Source organism: Hemiscyllium ocellatum, chromosome 33, assembly GCF_020745735.1.
Source record: "Hemiscyllium ocellatum isolate sHemOce1 chromosome 33, sHemOce1.pat.X.cur, whole genome shotgun sequence".
NCBI lineage: Eukaryota > Metazoa > Chordata > Chondrichthyes > Orectolobiformes > Hemiscylliidae > Hemiscyllium > Hemiscyllium ocellatum.
In genome coordinates this window covers 8,620,837-8,639,336 of record NC_083433.1, presented here as the reverse complement: position 1 = coordinate 8,639,336, position 18,500 = coordinate 8,620,837, and the positions used below count along the sequence as shown (strand labels likewise).

Here is an 18,500-nt window from a genome sequence, read left to right as displayed (position 1 = left end):
ATCCTGCCCTGGCTCCTTCCTTGGGAAAGATTCCAGGATGGACGACTGGGGATTAGGGAAGGGGTGCTGCAAATGTGTTGCTGGTCAAAGCACAGCAGGTTAGGCAGCATCTCAGGAATAGAGAATTCGACGTTTCGAGCATAAGCCCTTCATCAGGATGAAGGGCTTATGCTCGAAACGTCGAATTCTCTATTCCTGAGATGCTGCCTAACCTGCTGTGCTTTGACCAGCAACACATTTGCAGCTGTGATCTCCAGCATCTGCAGACCTCATTTTTTACTCGAAGATTAGGGAAGGGGGTCAGTTTTGAGAATAATCTGTTTAAAACAAGACTTCCTTGACAAGTTGGTAGGCTGTCCCTCCCTACCTTTTATCTTAGCCTGCCTGGCACCCTCTCCTCATTCCTGATGAAGGACTCTGGCCCGAAACGTCGAATTTCCTGTTCCTTGGATGCTGCCTGACCTGCTGTGCTTTAACCAGCAACACATTTTCAGCTCTGATCGCCAGCATCTGCAGACCTCACTTTTTACTGTCACTCAGTAAGTACAAATTTGTCCAAAGCAGTTTGATTACTTTGTGTGCTACTGGGGAACGGGGAAGCAGAACTGCACCGAATTTACACCCCGGAAACTGGCCTTTCAGACTGGCTGATGTTTATGCTGCACTAGGGTCACCTTCCACCGAGTACATCTCATCGACAAATCCTTTTCATTTGTTTCTCCTTCACATATATATCACTCTTTCTCTTAAATATATCTGCTATTTGACTCAACTAATTGCTAGGTTAGCGAGTTCCACATTCTGGTCCTGGGTAGTAACATTTCTCGTGATCTATCCAATAAATTTCTTAATGATCATTTTAGATTTATGATCCATAGTTCTGCACAAACAGAACCACATTCTCTACCCCGAGCAATGTTTACCCAATCCCCATTGGCGCACTCCGCCCCGTCCCCGCACTCTCCCCTGCCCCCGTTCGTGCACTCTTCCCCCGTCCCCTTTCGCGCACTCTTCCCCCGTCCCCTTTCGCGCACTCTTCCCCCGTCCCCGTTCGCGCACTCTCCCCCCGTCCCCGTTCGCGCACTCTCCCCCCCTTCCCCGTTCGCGCACTCTCCCCCCCTTCCCTGTTCGCGCACTCTCCCCCCGTCCCTGTTCGCGCACTCTCCCCCCGTCCCCGTTCGCTCACTCTCCCCCCGTCCCCGTTCGCGCACTCTCCCCCCCTTCCCCGTTCGCGCACTCTCCCCCCCTTCCCTGTTCGCGCACTCTCCCCCCGTCCCTGTTCGCGCACTCTCCCCCCGTCCCCGTTCGCTCACTCTCCCCCCGTCCCCGTTCGCGCACTCTCCCCCCCTTCCCCGTTCGCGCACTCTCCCCCCCTTCCCTGTTCGCGCACTCTCCCCCCGTCCCTGTTCGCGCACTCTCCCCCCGTCCCCGTTCGCTCACTCTCCCCCCGTCCCCGTTCGCTCACTCTCCCCCCGTCCCCGTTCGCGCACTCTCCCCCCGTCCCCGTTCGCGCACTCTCCCCCCGTCCCCGTTCGCACACTCTCCCCCCGTCCCCGTTCGCACACTCTCCCCCCGTCCCCGTTCGCACACTCTCCCCCCGTCCCCGTTCGCACACTCTCCCCCCGTCCCCGTTCGCTCACTCTCCCCCCGTCCCCGTTCGCGCACTCTCCCCCCGTCCCCATTCGCGCACTCTCCCCTGTCCCTGTTCTCACACTCTACTCCAGTCTCCATTCTCACACTCTACCCAATCCCCGATCGCACACTCTACCCAGTCCCTGTTCTCGCACTATCCCCCGTTCATGCACTCGCCCCTGTCCCTGTTCGCACACTCTCCCCTGTCCCCGTTCTCAAACTCTATCTGTCTCCATTCTTAAACTCTACCCTGTCCAATCCTTCAATATATTTAAATTAGATCCCTGCTGAATCATACTGTTCTAAGGAGCCTTAGTCTAATCTGCAGTTCCTGATAATTATTTGTTCCATTTATTATCTGTATGTGGATTAATCTGAAAGAGATGAGACTTCCACAAGGATAAAAAGTTTAGAAATGGGCTTTAACTCTCACAACTTCACCCTGCCTTTACCGTGTGGTCGTGGGGGAGTTTACAGATGGATTAACATTCTGACAGTTGACATAGAGTCATTGAGCCATACAGCACAGAAACAGACCCCTCAATTCAATTAGTCCATGCTGACAATAATCCAAACTTGACCCAGGTCCCTTCAATCATTTCTTATTCATGTATTTTCCCAAATATCTTTAAAACATTGCGACTGTACCTGCATCCTCTCGAAGTTCATTCCACACACAAACCACACACGGGGTAAAAGAATTGCCCCTCATATCTTTCTTAAATCTCTCTTCCTCTCCCCTTAAAAATATGTCCCCTTGTCTTGAAAACCCCACTCTAGGGAAAAGCCACCTGCCAGTCACCTTATTTATACCCCTCATGATTTTATAAACCACTGTAAGGTCACCCCCTCAACCTCCTATACTCCAATGAAAAATGTCCTCATCTATCCAGCTTCTCCTGATAACTCAAACCTTTCATTCCCAGCAACACCTTGGTAAATCTCGATTGAATCCTCTCCAGTTTAATAATATCCTTCCCATAACAGGGTGACCAGAACTGGACACAGAATGGGCCTCACCAATGTCTTGTACAACCACAACATGACGTCCCACAGATCAGACACAATTTTCTGAACTGGGAAAGCAGGATTAATGGGCCGAATGGTCTGTTCTTTCTTACGGTCTTACGAGAAATGACACAAATGCCCCACTCGGTATCAACCCAGTTTGGAAATTGTGAGGGAAATCTATGGTTACACGTAACATCTGGGGTTCTAACTTTCTTGGGTTGCTAACTTATTCTTGGAGGTTACATCACATGACCTCTCACCCTTCACCAGCTCGTCAATGACCTTTCCACCCTCTACTCACCATATCCAAAACTTTTCGAATGGAAATTAGGAACGTATGCAATTGCTTTTGTGAACGTCCAAGAGATTTTCCACCCAAGTTACCTCCAACAGTGTCCAGATGTTTAATATTGAATTTTGGAAGCTTCCTGGGAGACTGGGAACTGCAAAATGAAGCCAAAGACTCATAAAGGCTTTGATGACGGATATTCTGGGCATTGGTCCATGCAGTGCCCTAGGGATCCTGTGCACAGGCTCAATGGGCCAAGGGGCCTCTTCTGTGCTGTTGGAATCTATGAGCCTGAGCTACTGAGAGTCAGATCCTTCCTTTCATCTGTCTTTATGGAATCATGAGGGGCACCATTTCACCCATCACACCCAGGTCAGCTTCTCCAGCGAAAGCTTCCTCAAAGTCTCACAACCAAAGCAAACGCAAGATACTACAGATACAGGTAGCCCCCAAATTCAGAAGTTCACTACACGCCACTTCCCTTTTACAACAGACATACATTAGTATCTGTTTTTGCTAACCAAAAGAAATCCAAAGTGGATTTTCACTTTTACGAGAAAAGGCAAAATCTTTCCTGTATAAATTAATGCCATTTTAGCTGGTGAAAGGTTTCATAGGAACACGCAACTTTTTTTTAATAGCAGGGGATACCTATCCAGGAAACCCCAGAAATTGCTGGAGAAATTCAGCAGGTCTCATGGCATCTGTGGAGAACAAAACAGAGTTTAGAACTCTGAGGAGTTCAGTAAGGCGTTCGACAAGGTTCCCCATGGAATACAGGGAGAAATCACCATTTGGATACAGAACTGGCTCAAAGGTAGAAGACAGAGGGTGTTGGTGGAGGGTTGCTTTTCAGACTGGAGGCCTGTGACCAGTGGAGTGCCACAAGGATCAGTGCTGGGCCCTCCACTTTTCATCATTTACATAAATGATTTGGATGTGAGCATAAGAGGTATAGTTAGTAAGTTTGCAAATGACACCAAAAGTAGTGGACAGTGAAGAAGGTTACCTCAGATTACAACAGGATCTTGATCAGATGGGCCAATGGGCTGAGAAGTGGCAGATGGAGTTAAATTCAGATAAATGCGAGGTGCTGCATTTTGGGAAAGCAAATCTTAGCATGACTTATACACTTAATGGTAAGGTCCTAGGGTGTGTTGCCAAGACCTTGGAGTGCAAGTTCATAATTCCTTGAAAATGGAGTTGCAGATAGATAGGATAGTGAGGAAGGTGTTTGGTATGCTTTCCTTTATTGGTCAAAATATTGAGTACAGGAGTTGGGCGGTCATGTTGCGGCTGTACAGGACATTGGTTAGGCCACTGTTGGAATATTGCATGCAATTTTGGTCTCCTTCCTATTGGAAGGATGTTGTGAAACTTGAAAGGGTTCAGAAAAGATTTACAGCATGTTGCTAGGATTGGAGGATTTGAGCTACAGGAAAAGGTTGAATAGGCTGAGGATAAATAGACAAAGTCTTTTCCCTGGGGTGGGGAAGTCCAGAACTAGAGGCCATATGTTTAGGGTGAGATGGGAAAGATTTAAAAGGGACCGAAGGAGCAACCTTTTCATGCAGAGGGTGGTACGGTTATGGAATGAGCTGCCAGAGGAAGTGGTGGAGGCTGGTACAATTGCAACATTTAAAAGGATGGGTATATGAATAGCTGAAAATGTGTTGCTGGAAAAGCGCAGCAGGTCAGGCAGCATTCAAAGAGCAGGAGAATCGACGTTTCGGGCTCATGCCCGAAACATCAATTCTCCTGTTCCTTGGATGCTGCCTGACCTGCTGCGCTTTTCCAGCAACACATTTTCAGCTCTGATCTCAAGCATCTGCAGTCCTCACTTTCTCCTGGGTATATGAATAGGAAGGGTTTGGAGGGATACGGGCCGGGTGCTGGCAAATAGGGCTAGATTAGGTTAGGATATCTGATCGGCACAGATGAGTTGTACTGAAGGGTCTGTATCCGTGCTGTACATCGCCTGGACTGGTGTCGGTTTAATCAGAGGGTCACATACCTCAAGGAGGGGAGAGATTGTGAAGAAGATTCCTTCATAGTAACCTCAGCTGTTGCAGGAATTGAACCCATAGCGTTGGTATCTTCCCACATTACAGACCAGCCATCCGAGCTAACAAACTCCCTGTGATGCATTCTGTTGCTGAATAGCCCACAGCTGAAGCATAATGCAGGTACAGCGAGCGTGGAGCCAGAAGGCAAAGGAGGAGAAAGGCTGATGGAGGCAATGATACGGTGGTATTATCGCTGCACTATTAATCCAGAGACAAGAGTGTGGTTACTGGAAAAGCACAGCCAATCAGGCAACATCCGAGGAGCAGAAGAGTCAACGTTTCGGATGAAGCCCTTCCCCAGGGATGATGATCAGGAAGGATGATTAATCCAGAGACCCAGGAATGTCCTGTGGACCCAAGTTCAAATCACGTCACAGCAGATCGAACTCAATAAAAGAGGAAATCTGGGGTTAAGACAACAGTAAAATAATTACTGATTATTGGTTCACTGAGCTACTTTGGGGTGACCTTACCTCACATTACAATCACGTTGTAGGGTGAGAGAAATAGTTAACATTTCGAGTCAGTATGATTCCTCTTCAGAGTTCTAAATTTTATGGAAGGAAATCCACCTTCCGCACCCAGTCTGGTCTCCCCGTGACTCCAGACCAGCAGGAGAGTGGTCAACTCTCAACTGCCCTCTGGGTAATAAATACTGGCCTGGCCAGCTACATCCACATTTGCAGGAATGAATAACGGAAGAAACAACCATCACGACTTCTCACCTGAGATCAAACTGGAGATGACGAGCGGGAGAATCAGCATCTTGAGCATTCGCATCAGGATGTCACCAGGGAAGGAGACGAGGAGGAGGAAGTTGGGGCCCAGGTCAGGAACCATGCGTAGAAGACAACCAAACACTGCCCCCAGAATGACTCCTGAAGCACAAAAGGTTAAACTAGAATCAGGCTCAGATACAACACAAACTCACAGACCAACAGCTGTAGGAAGGATATTATTAAATGGGAAAGGAGAGAAAAGAAATGATTCACAAGGATGTTACCAAGACCGAAGGGTTGGAGTTATGAGGAGAGGCTGAATAGGCTGGGACTTTTATTCCCTGGAGTGTAGGAGATTGATTACATTAGGTTCGTCTCAACAGTGACACTTGCAATCTTCATTGAACTTTAAATCGCACACCGGGGTGTCAAGATTATTTTAAACACTGAGTTTATTTGGGCTAAAATCTCGAGACAGGAACTTAGAAAATAGGCCATTCGGCCCGCTCTGCCATTCAATGAGATTAGATTCCCTACAGTGTGGAAACAGGCCCTTTGGCCCAACAAGTCCACGCCAACCCTCCGAAGAGTAACCCACCCAGACCCATTTCCCTCCAACTAATGCACCTAACACTACAGGCAATTTAGCATGGCCAATTCACCTGACCTGCACATCTTTGGACTGTGGGAGGAAACCGGAGCACCCGGAGAAAACCCACGCAGACACGGAGAGAATGTGCAAACTCCACACACACAGATGCCCAAGGCGGAGATCGAACCTGGGACCCTGGTGCTATGAGACAGCAGTGCTAACCACCGTGCTGCCCGTTGAGGGGTGACCTTATAGATGTTTACAAAATCATAAGGGGCATGGATAAGGTGAATATCCAAGGTCTTTTCTCCAGTGTGGGTGAGTCTAAAACTAGAGGGCATAGGTTTAGGGTGAGAGAGGAAAGATATAAAAGTGACCCAAGGAGCAACATTTTACATAGAGGATAGTGCGTGTCTGGAATGAGCTGCCAGAGGAAGTGGCAGAGATGGATACAATTGCAACATTTAAAAGGCGTTTGGACAGGGATACGGAAAGGAAAGGTTTAGAGGTGAAATAACTCTATGGTATCCCGTCATCAAGTCATTCTTTATTTACGCAGGCATAGATTATGACACTGACTCTGCTTGCTCAGAGCTGGCTCCTAGAGTGAGCAGAACCCCTGACACTCCTGTTAATATCCGTCAGCCAGGACTCCCTGATTGAACCAGTGTAACACTCCCACTCAGGGAACTCAGAGTCTATGAGATCCACCTGGCTGACCTCGTTACAATCACTACAAGAGGGATATGGACTAAATGCAGGCAAATGGCACTAGTTCTGTTTAGGAAACCTAGTCAACATGGACAGGTTGGGCTGAAGGGTCTGCTTCTGTGCAGTATGACTTTACATGAAAGACCTACATTTGTGGTAGCATATTTTAGCAGCTCAGGCAATTCTAAAGGATGGTAAAGATGTATTTTGAAGTCTCATCGCTGTTATGATACAGGAAACAAAGCAGTCAATTTGCGAACAGCAAGCTCCTTATATAACCGCGTGATAATAACCAGAACGTTTTTTTAAACTAAAACCAATGAAGAGTCCCAGATGGAAGTGTAAGTTCAATTTTTTCCTCCCAATGCTGAATTTGAGGGATATTCTCTGGGGTGACTGCCAGCAGATGTTCCCGACATCTGTAATGATGCTGTAGCTTTCAGAGACGTGTTTGTCCTTTTTTCTTTTAGACAGAGATTAGGGACAGGTGCCGAGCAGTCTCTGAGGAGATAAACACTATTTGAAGCTTAGGGTTTTTAAAATAAATTGGAACAATAGAAGCAGCCTGAGTGGGTGTTGTCAAGCTCTCACAGAACCAGGATTTTCCATTAGCTTGAGGCAGTTGTTGCTAGGGATCTCAGCAGACTTGGAAGTAGTGAATCTCTGCCAGCTGCTACACTCTCTCTCTCTCTCTGAATTGTCTCTCAGAATTGTCTTTTGATGTTCTTTCCTCTTGAATTGAAGAACTGCATGTGAGACATTCTATTATTGAATTTGCCTTTTGCCAAGGGTGTGTTTATGGGATGTTGCTACATTGGAGCAGTTAATTAGTACTGTTTACTGTCTGTATTATTCAGTGAAGTTTTCCAATCGTGTTAGGTTATTCCCAGTTCTTCTTTCTTTTGTTGTATTTTAACTATAGTGTTTGAATAAATTGTGCATTGCTCCAAGTTGTGTAGTTTGATCAATTGAATTGCATCTGGAATATAGCATCTCACATTTACCTTTAAAATAAGAAGAAATTAGGATCTAGGCCACTTTCTTAAAATATTTTGATGAGGTCTGATCTGGTCTGCAACATATTACTCATAAAATCAGAAGTAATTTATTTTCTTTCTGTGTATGAGATATGAGTGACGTTGGCTGGGCCATTTATTGCCTGTCCCTAGTTGCTCTTGAGAAGGGGGTGGTGAGCTGCCTTCTTGAACCGCTGTGGTCCATTTGTAGTCAGGACACCCATAATGCAGTCTGGGAAAGAATTCCAGAAATTTGACCCAGCGACAGTGAAGATACAATATATTTTCAAGTTATGATAGTGAGTGTCTTGGAGGGGAACTTGGACAGGGGTGGGGTTTGTTGAACAGAATTGTATCCATATAATCAGGAGAAAGAATTTCAGCGATTTAGATTAGATTAGATTCTCTACAGTGTGGAAACAGGCCCTTTGGCCCAACCAGTCCACACTGACCCTCCGAAGAGCAACCCACCCAGACCCATTTCCCTCTGACCAATGCAGCTAACACTACGGGCAATTTAGCATGGCCAATTCACCTGGCCTGCACATCTCTGGACTGCGGGAGGAAACAGGAGCACCCGGAGGAAACCCACGCAGACACGGGGAGAACGTGCAATCTCCACACAGACAGTCACCCGAGGCTGGAATTGAACCTGGGACCCTGGTGCTGTGAGGCAGCAGTGCTAACCACTGAGCCACCCTTTAAAACCTTTATAAAGATTTTGTTGTAAATTAGGGTTTAGCACAAACCTGTTTCCACCTTTCCCTTTGGGACCTTTTCCTTGGCCCAGCAGCCTTCCGCTGGGAGGCGACTCTGCCCTTTTCATTTTATTTTACTAAATAACTCCATCTCCCAACATAACATGACAAACGCTGCCGACCTGAGCAATCGGTCAAAAACCATCAGTGAGAGAAAAGGTGAAAACCAGGGAGCTAAATCAAATCTGTCTTGATAAATTCCGCTTATTTCAGTTCCTTCCTCTCTAGCCCATGTCAACCCACCCTCCACATACTCTCGACTTGTGAAGTCCAGTTTTTGAGTTGAGGGATGGCTATTGATCAGGACACCAAGGAGATTTCCAGTTGTTCCCCTCCAACGTGATGCGCGAGGATACTTTCTATTCAGTGATTGGACAGAAAGGCCACATTTTCAGCAAGGCAGTATCCCTGACGCTGTGGTCACCTCTCAGTGCTGCTCAGGGTGTACCTGCCCAGTCCTCAAATCTGGGATTTGTACACACCCTCATCAAAGTGAGTTAAGATTTTGTGTCTTACAAAATAGGGTTTCCTGATAGCGAGGTTGAGAGAAAGCCGCTGCAGAGATCCAATCTGATATTTAGATTTTAAGCCATCTTAATGAACAGCAAAGACACTCATTCCCTCGACGAATTGCGAGAGTGCGTGCGCTTGCACGAGACGGTCAGTCTCAATGACTCTGAGTAGACCATCCTTGCGTCTCTTCAAATGCCAAGCAAAGGTTGATTAAAAAAAAATGCCAACAGCAGTCATCTGAGGGATTAGGCCCTGCTTTAATTTCTTATTTACCTCGGATTTACACAGAAACATTGAATCCCTAATGAAATTCCAATCCCTTCTGATCAAGAAGCAATTTCAGGGCTGTCACAGAGGTTAAAGGAAGCAGGAATTAATGCGGGCTCTCTGACTCAAGTGAAAACATGTGATACTGCCATCAATAATCCGCTCTTAAAGAGCAGATCTAGACTTCAAAGATGCAACATAATCTTCAGCATTAAAAATGGGAGGTATCTGGACACTAACTGAAGTCTCTCAGTCCCCTCTCTAAGGAGATATCTGTACACTGGTGTCTCGCACTCCCTTCTTTCACAGGGAGAAATCTGTACACTGACCTGTGTCTCTCAGTCCCTTCTTTCTCACAGGGAGAAATCTGTACACTGACCTGTGTCTCTCAGTCCCCTCTCTCTCTGAGGAGATATCTGTACACTGACTGGTGTCTCTCAGTCCCCTCTCCCTCATTCAGGGAGATCACTGCACACTAACTGGTGTCTTTCAGTCTCCACTTTCTCACAAAGAAATATTTGTACACTGACCTGTGTCTCAGTCCCCTCTTTCTCACAGGGAGAAATCTGTACACTGACCTGTGTCTCAGTCCCCTCTTTCTCACAGGGAGAAATCTGTACACTGGCCTGTGTCTCTCAGTCCCTTTTTTCTCACAGGGAAATATCTGTATACATTAACTGATGTCTCTCAGTCCCCTCTTTCACAGGGAGATACTGTACACTGACCTGTGTCTCTCAGGTTTCTCCCTCCCCACCTTTTTATGACTGTAGGGATCATGAGGAAAGGTTTTTCTCCACCTGGAGAGGTTGGTGAGTGGCAGGAACTCACTTTCCAGTTTGACAGTGTTGGCAGAAGCCCTCAGCTCATCTTAAAGGGAGCTTTGGTCTGCAATTGTAAGCTGTAAGGCTGCCATGAGGTATTGCAAGTTGGGATGAGAAAGAGTGGGTAGTCAGGTTTTTATCTCAGCCAGCAGTGGGCCGAGTGGCCTTTTTCTGTGCTGTAACGCCTGCATTTTTTTTTGGTTCTAAGCTTGTGGGTTCCAGAAACCAAAGTCCATAAGGCAAGGCAGACCCACCCTGGGCATTACTGAGAGAATGGCGCCATCTTGGGATACATTGCGTTTCAGTTAAGTCATTGAAACCAAGACCCTGGCTCTATGCTTGAGTCGACACAATAGATCCTTTGACATGATTTCGAAAAGAACAGGGAAGCTGTATGTCTCCGATAACCCCCCATCGACAAATCATCGTCGCACTTAGTTGCCTTGAAGTTGACGTTCCTCAGGAGTCTGCCATGGGTCACATGACATGACAGATTGATCGTCAACCAACAGACTTTAGGTCGATGAGGCAGGTTGCCCCATGGGGTAGTGGGATCTGCAGAGCACCCTTTCCTCCATTTTCCTCTCTGGCCTGCCTCATTATAGAGACGCTGTAACTTAAAATAGGGTGGATCTTGGTGAAAGGCGTCTGTGTGGGTTTCCTCCAGGTGTTTGGGTTTCCTCCCACAATCCAAAAATGTGCAGGGTAGGGTGGATTGGCCATGGGAAATTGCCCCGTAGTGCACAGGGATGTGTAGGCTAGGTGGGTTAACCATGGGAAGTGAGGGTTACAGGGATAGGTAGGGAGGTGGGTCTGGGTGGGACGCTCTTTGGAGGGTCTGAGTGAACTAAATGAGCTGAATGGCCATGCTGTAGAGATTCTATAAACTCCACCTTCTTGTCCGCTCTCAATACCCTGTTACTAATTAAAAATCTATCTATCTCCTCCTTATTCTTACTCAATGTCCCAGCATGCACTGCACTCAGCGGAAGTGAACTGCACAGATTCATGACCATTCGAGAGAAGTCCTTCCTCCTCATCTCTGTTTTAAATCTGCCGACCCTTATCCTAAAACTACAACCTTTCCTTCCAGATTGTCCCACAAGGGGAAACATCTGCTCTATATCTACTTTGCTGAAAATGTGTTGCTGGAAAAGCGCAGCAGGTCAGGCAGCATCCAAGGAGCAGGAAATTCGACGTTTCAGGCATAAGCCCTTCATCAGCCCTGATGAAGGGCTTATGCCCGAAATGTCAAATTTCCTGTTCCTTGGATGCTGCCTGACCTGCTATGCTTTTCCAGCAATACATTTTCAGCTCTGGTATCCAGCATCTGCAGACCCCACTTTCTCCTCTATATCTACTTTGTCAATCCCCTTCAGGAAGAGTTAGATCCCTCAGTAAAATCTCTTCCCACCCTTCAGAACAGTATTATATTTTCCATGTTGTAACAACAGTTACGCTTTAGAGGTACTTCGTTGAATAGGAGTCAATTTGGGACATGCAGAGGTTGGAAAAATTGCTCTATAAATGCAACTCCTTTTCATTTTCACTGTAATGCAGCTGAAAACACTACATTTTTTCTCTCTCTACACCGTCCCAACTCCTTACAAAGGTCAAACTCAGTGAGAATGAAGGACTAACAACTCACAGAATGTCACAATTCCACAAACAGCAACTACAATGACAATAAAATCAAACAGGATTAAAGAATCAAACATCCCTGCGTTAAATTTACCTTCTGAGTCAACGCAAACTGCTCCACACTTGAGGAAACCAGAAGTTTAATCCTGCAAACACAAGCTGTTGATTGTGTGATGTAGAGTGGACCAGATACATAACCATGCAAAGTTACCTTTGCCCAACAGGGCTACTCACTCATTCGAGAGAGAGATGATTGGTGGTGGTTTAACCAGAGGGTGATCATACCTCAGTCAAGGGGAAAGGATAAGAAAGACAGCCCTGAAGGGTAATCTCAGCTGGGGCAGGAATTGAACCTATTGGAGTCACTTTGCACTGCAAAAACCAACTGTCCAGCCAAATGAGCTAACCACACCCCAACTATGTACAGGTATAATGGTCATTAAACAGGGCAATGAGCAAACACACACACACACACAATACGGATACACACATAATACACATATACACACACACACTGCAATGAGAAATACTATCTTTTAATAATACTTCCACAGATGAACAAACACACAATACAGATACACACACACACACACGATACAGATACACACACACACTATGGACACACACAGATGCACACTGCATATATACACACACACGCACACACACACAGCAATGAGAAAGATTATCTTTCAAAGAATACTTCCACAAACAAACAAGCACGCGCGCACGCACACACACACACACACACACACACAGACACAATACAGTTACACAGACACACACACGTACACACTATGGATATACACATACACAATACAGTTACACAGACACACACACATACACACTACGGATACACACGCGCACACACACAATACGGATACACACGCGCACACACACAATACGGATACACACGCGCACACACACACACACACAATACGGATACACATGCGCGCACACACACACACACACAATACGATTACACACGCACACACACACACACAATACAGATACACACGCACACACACACAATATGGATACACACACGCACACGCACACACACACACACAATACGGATACACACACACAATACGGATACACACGCGCACACACACACAATACGGATACACACGCGCACGCACCCACAATACGGATACACACGCGCACGCACCCACACACAATACGGATACACACGCACACACACACAATATGGATACACACACGCACACGCACACACACACACACAATACGGATACACACACGCACACACACACAATATGGATACACACACGCACACGCACACACACACACACAATACGGATACACACACACAATACGGATACACACGCACACACACAAACACACCCCTCCAGGATCTAGTTCCAGGAGTCTGGGTGATTTCCATATATGAAAAAAATTTTGAGCTCCGGAGATGGTTCCAAAAGGCTGTTACAACCCCTGGGCCACAAGGGGACTACCATCCACTCAGCAAGGTGAGGGGCAAAAACATGCCCCACTGCATCACCTGCTCTGCTTCATACCCGATTGGAATAAAGAGCGCCATTCATTGATCTAACCCATCTTCACTGTCTGTGTTTAATTTTGAAGGATAACAAGAGCCTAACTGTGACGTTTGGGTCAAACTAATTTGGTTAAGAGGGGGGTCTAACTGGTATCAGAGGTTAACGTGAATCCAAGCCAGGCCCCGAAAGCAAATCTTTCTAACTGAACAGGTTGCAGGATTATCTCTCAACTACACACACAGGCCAGTGTTCCCGACAGTAATGCTTTATAAGTGCTCGAGATACTCCATCAATCAATAACCTCCACATAGATCAATGCAAAACACTGCGGAGGCTGGAAATTGCTGTGTGCAAATTATTGTGTGCAAATTGGCTTGACATGTTCAGCAATGCTGATCTAAAAGAGATGTTATTTTACTCTGCAACCTGGTTTGGTTTAACAAATTAGTGCAAATTAGTGCAACATCGAGGGACTGGTACAGTGTGGTACCCCCTGGGCTGTCTGCCCGGTAGAAGTGTTCACTTTGAATATAAAACTTTGCACAGAGGCTTCTCAGAGTGGAACACAGTGCATAGGGGATAGTTCAATTCCTATCGCACTTCCTGCAGTTTTCAGTTTGAATTGTTTCGCCCTTGGGTCGTATTCCTGACATGTAGTAGATAGAATCACAGAATCCCTACAGTGTGGAAGCAGGCCATTCAGCCCATCAAGTCTAGACCGACCCCAAGAAGAGCACCCCACCCAGGCCCACCCATTCTCTCTAACCTTGCATTTCCCACAGCTAATCCACCCTAACCTGCACATCCCTGGACACTATTGGCAATTTAGCATGGCCAATCCACCCTAATCTGCACATTCCTGGACACTATGGGTAATTTGGCATGGCCAAACAATGCTAACCTGCAGATCCTTGGGTACCATGGGTAATTTAGCATGGCCAACCCTTCCTAACCTTCAGAACCGTGGGCTAATCAAGAGTTTTGATACTTTGAGGCAGCTAAGAGGAACATATTGAACGGTGACAAGCTGAATTTTATTGCGTGACCTGCAACTTTCAACTCAGATTATTCTGTAATATACTTTGACATATTTTAATCTTGGCAGGAACGAGCCCCCCCACACACACCACCCCCCCACCTGGTGTGAGCTGTGGCTCTGTATGCGATGTCTCCACATCAGAAGATTGGGCTTCCACTCCAGTGGCTCACACAGAATATAGCACAGTGAAGGCCCTTTGGCCTCCAATGTTGTGCTGATCTATTATCCTACTCTAAGATCAAACTAACCTACAAACCCTACATTTTACTATCTTCCGTGTGCCTATCCAAGTGTTACTTAAACGTCCCTAATGTATCTGACTCTACTCCCACTGCTGGCAGCGCATTCTTGAGCATGTAACCCAGGCTGATCCACTCCAAAGGGGGACTGCGGAGTGCTGCACTGGCCCCAGTGTTGTCTCTCAGATCAGATATGAATCCAAGTGCCTGTCTGCTCCCCCTTTGCCCTCAGTGGTAGATCCTAGGCCCCAGCTTGAGAAGGAATAAGTGCCCAGTGTCCTGGTCTAACCCTCCATCAACAAATGATCAGGACATTATCACATGGCTGCTCGTGAGAGCTTGCTGGGCACAGGTCCCACTGGGAGGCACTAACTTGGCTGCAGTGTCACTGGACGAGTAATCCAGTGGGATAATCTTGGGACAGGGGTTCGAATCCCACTGAGGCTGCTATTTGAGTTCAGTGAGTAAATCTGGTAACCCGGCTGTCCCTGACTTACAAACACCGCCTTGTACAGGGATGTCATTATCAGGACCTGTATAAACATTTCCTGTGCTCATGAACGGCTGCTTTACGCTGTGTTCCGATGTGCGTACAAATCAACCTGCCAACAGACTCTCGAGCAGAACCAGTCCACAACTCGGGGTCTGTCTGCATGGTGTTCTTGAGGTGCAGGAGTAATGTCTGTCTCTGGGCCAGGAGATCCTAGTTCAAGTCCCATCTGAGCCAGAGGTGTTTCTTAAATTTGCTGAACACGTTGACTGATGTATAAAACTAGGCATCAGTGATGGTTACCATGACAAGGACTAGCAGTTACTTCTGGCTCAGTAATGAGCAGCGTGCTGAACTCTGAACTTGCTTCACAAGTCTCAGTTTAGATGGAAATAGGAATGGGAAAGGAACGCTGACCTTACCAATGACACCTTGTGTAAGAATTAAGGAGAAATAGAAGCAAAGTGCTGGGGGAGCTCAGCAGGTCTGGCAGTGTCTGTGCAGAGAGAAAACAAACCTCTAGAGAATAGTTATTCTGGACCTGGAACTCCGTTTCTCTCTCTACAGATGCTGCCAGACCTGCTGAGTTTCTCCAGCAATTTTGTCTTAAGTTTGGAAAATAAAAGATGCAAAATAATTGGCTGAAAATATGAATAGAGCTTCGAAATCTAAGACACAAAAACAGAAATTGCTGGGGGAGCTCAGCAGGTCTGGCAGCACCTGTGGAGAGAAATCAGAGTTAATGGTTCGACTCCAGTGACCCTTCGTCAGAACTGAGTTCTTTTGATTTTTATTGAGAAATGTAAGTGCTGATAGTGACAAAAAAACCCCCCAGAAAATCCACTTGGGGGACTCAGTAATGAGTTCAGTCATTTTTTAAAGGAGCTAGACACCTTCCTGTATTGTCTTTTAACCACTCTTAGCACACACCCCTAGCCAGGTCATCACATGACACAGCTAATCCATTTTCATTCACTTATGGTCCCCATTAACAGATTTTCTTTGTCTCCATTATCCATTGTTTTTCTCCCTGGGCACCATGTCTACCTATCGATTACCCCCTGACCATCCTTTGTCGCCAACAAATATACCACCTTTTCCCAGTTACTAATAGCCCTGAAGAAGGGTTCACTGGAGTGGAAATGTTAACTGCTTTCTCTCTCCAGACCTGCTGCATTTCTCCGGCAATTTCTGGTTCCGTTTCCAATTGCTTTGTTTTATTTAAGTCTTGATTGTGTGTCGCAGTCCTGTCTCTACCTCTGAGCCAGAGGCTCCGGGTCCAATCCCACACCAGGACTGGATGGAGAAAGGTGAGAGATGATGACATTACCAAATAGGATGATACACCATGGGCAGATGGTGGGGAGCTCTGCTATGTACATGTCTGAGGTGGCATGGGGGAGAGAGAGAGAGAGAAAACGAACCCCCTGGAAATGGTATTTTTGCAATCAGTAGTAAGTGATTCTTGCTTTAATTTACTCATCTGTGGGACTTGGGCATTGCTGGCTGGCCAGCATTAATAGCCTGTCCCTATTTGCCCTTGAGAAGGTGGGGGTGAGCTGCCTTCTTGAATCACTTCAGTCTACTTGCTGTGGGTTGACCCACAGTGATGGTAGGGAGGGAATTCCAGGATTTTGACCCAAAGACTGTGAAGGAACGACAATATATTTCCAAATCAGGGGGGCGAGTGAGTTGGAGGGGAACTTGCAAGTGGTGGTGTTGCCAAGTACCTGCTGCCCTCGCCCTTCTCGATGGAAGTGGTCTTGAGTTTGGAAGGTGCTGTCTAAGGGTCTTTGGTGAGGTAATGAGGAGAGTCAGCTGGACCTCATAGAATCTGAGTTCCCTGATTGAGGTTGTTAATCTGGTCGGATCAGGGAGCCCAGGCTGACATGAAAGGATGAATGTCAGCCATGTTGAAACCCGGACTCAGTGAGATGTAGTGCTACTGTCAAAGGCTATGAATTTACAGTCATAGAGATTTACAGCACGGAACAGACCTTTCGGTCCAACCATTCATGCTGACCAGATATCCCAACTCAATCTAGTCCCACCTGTCAGCACCCAGCCCATATCCCTCCAAACCCTTCCTATTCATATACCTATCCAGATGTCTTTTAAATGTTGCAATTGTACCGGCCTCCACCACTTCCTCTGGAAACTCATTCCATACACGTATCAACCTCTGTTTGAAAAGGTTGCCCCTTACATCTCTTCTATATTTTTCCCCTCTCACCCTAAACCTATGCTCTCGAGTTCTGGACTTCCCCCACCCCAGGGAAAAGACTTTGTCTATTTATCCTGTCATGCCCCTCATGATTTTCTAAACTCTATAAGGTCACCCCTCAATCTCCGACCCTCCAGGGAAAACAGCCCCAGCCTGTTCAACTTCCCCCTATCGTTCATATCCTCCAACCCTGGCATCATCCTTGTAAATCTTTTCTGAACCCCTTCGAGTTTCACAACATCTTTCTGTTAGGAAGGAGACCAGAATTGCACACAATATTCCAACAGTGACCTAACCAATGTCCTGTACAGCCGCAACATGACCTCCCAACTCCTGTACTCAATACTCTGACCAATAAAGGAAAGCATACCAAACACCTTCTTCACTATCCTATCTACCTGCAACTCCACTTTCAAGGAGCTATGAACCTGCACTCCAAGGTCTCTTTGCTCAGTAACACTCCCAAGGTTCTTTGTAAGTAAAAGGACACGGGTGACGAGAAGCCAGCCTCTGAAGAGTTAGGTAAAGAGTCTTACCAAGAATAGTTAGCAAGAGAAGTAGATTTCTTTCCAACCAATTACAATGCTTTGAAAAGGGAGGTTTGGGCAATTCATCCAGGCTGGGGTGACGGTCTGAAATATGTATGTCGGATTGGTTTGTCATCTCTGGAAACACACAGGAAACTGGGCAAAAAAGAAACAATGCAGTGTCATTATCCGCTTAAAACGTAACTCATTCCCCGAGGTGTGATGTTCATAATCCCCATGACCCTGGGTGTAACACTCAGTAACACCCCCCACCCCACTCAGGAACATCCCTCAACCCCCTCTCAGTGTAAACACTCAGTAACATCCCCCACCCTCTCTCAGTGTAACACTCAGTAACTTCCCACACCCCCCTCAGTATAACACTCAGTAACGTCCCCCACCCTCTCTGTATAACACAGTAACAT

General features: G+C 46.6%; 1 protein-coding gene across 1 annotated transcript in view; it reads right to left on the bottom strand.

Annotated features, from left to right (window-relative positions):
- The window catches only part of LOC132831200 (excitatory amino acid transporter 2-like), a 37,340-nt gene extending 19,129 nt beyond the window's left edge, over nt 1-18,211 (bottom strand). The window contains exons 1-2 of the mRNA XM_060849213.1: nt 18,085-18,211; nt 5,724-5,876 (exon numbers count right to left, since the gene is read on the bottom strand). Coding sequence (XP_060705196.1) covers nt 5,724-5,876; nt 18,085-18,211 — 280 coding nt within the window. The remainder of the gene's footprint in view (nt 1-5,723; nt 5,877-18,084) is intronic.
- Between the last annotated feature and the right edge of the window lie 289 nt (nt 18,212-18,500).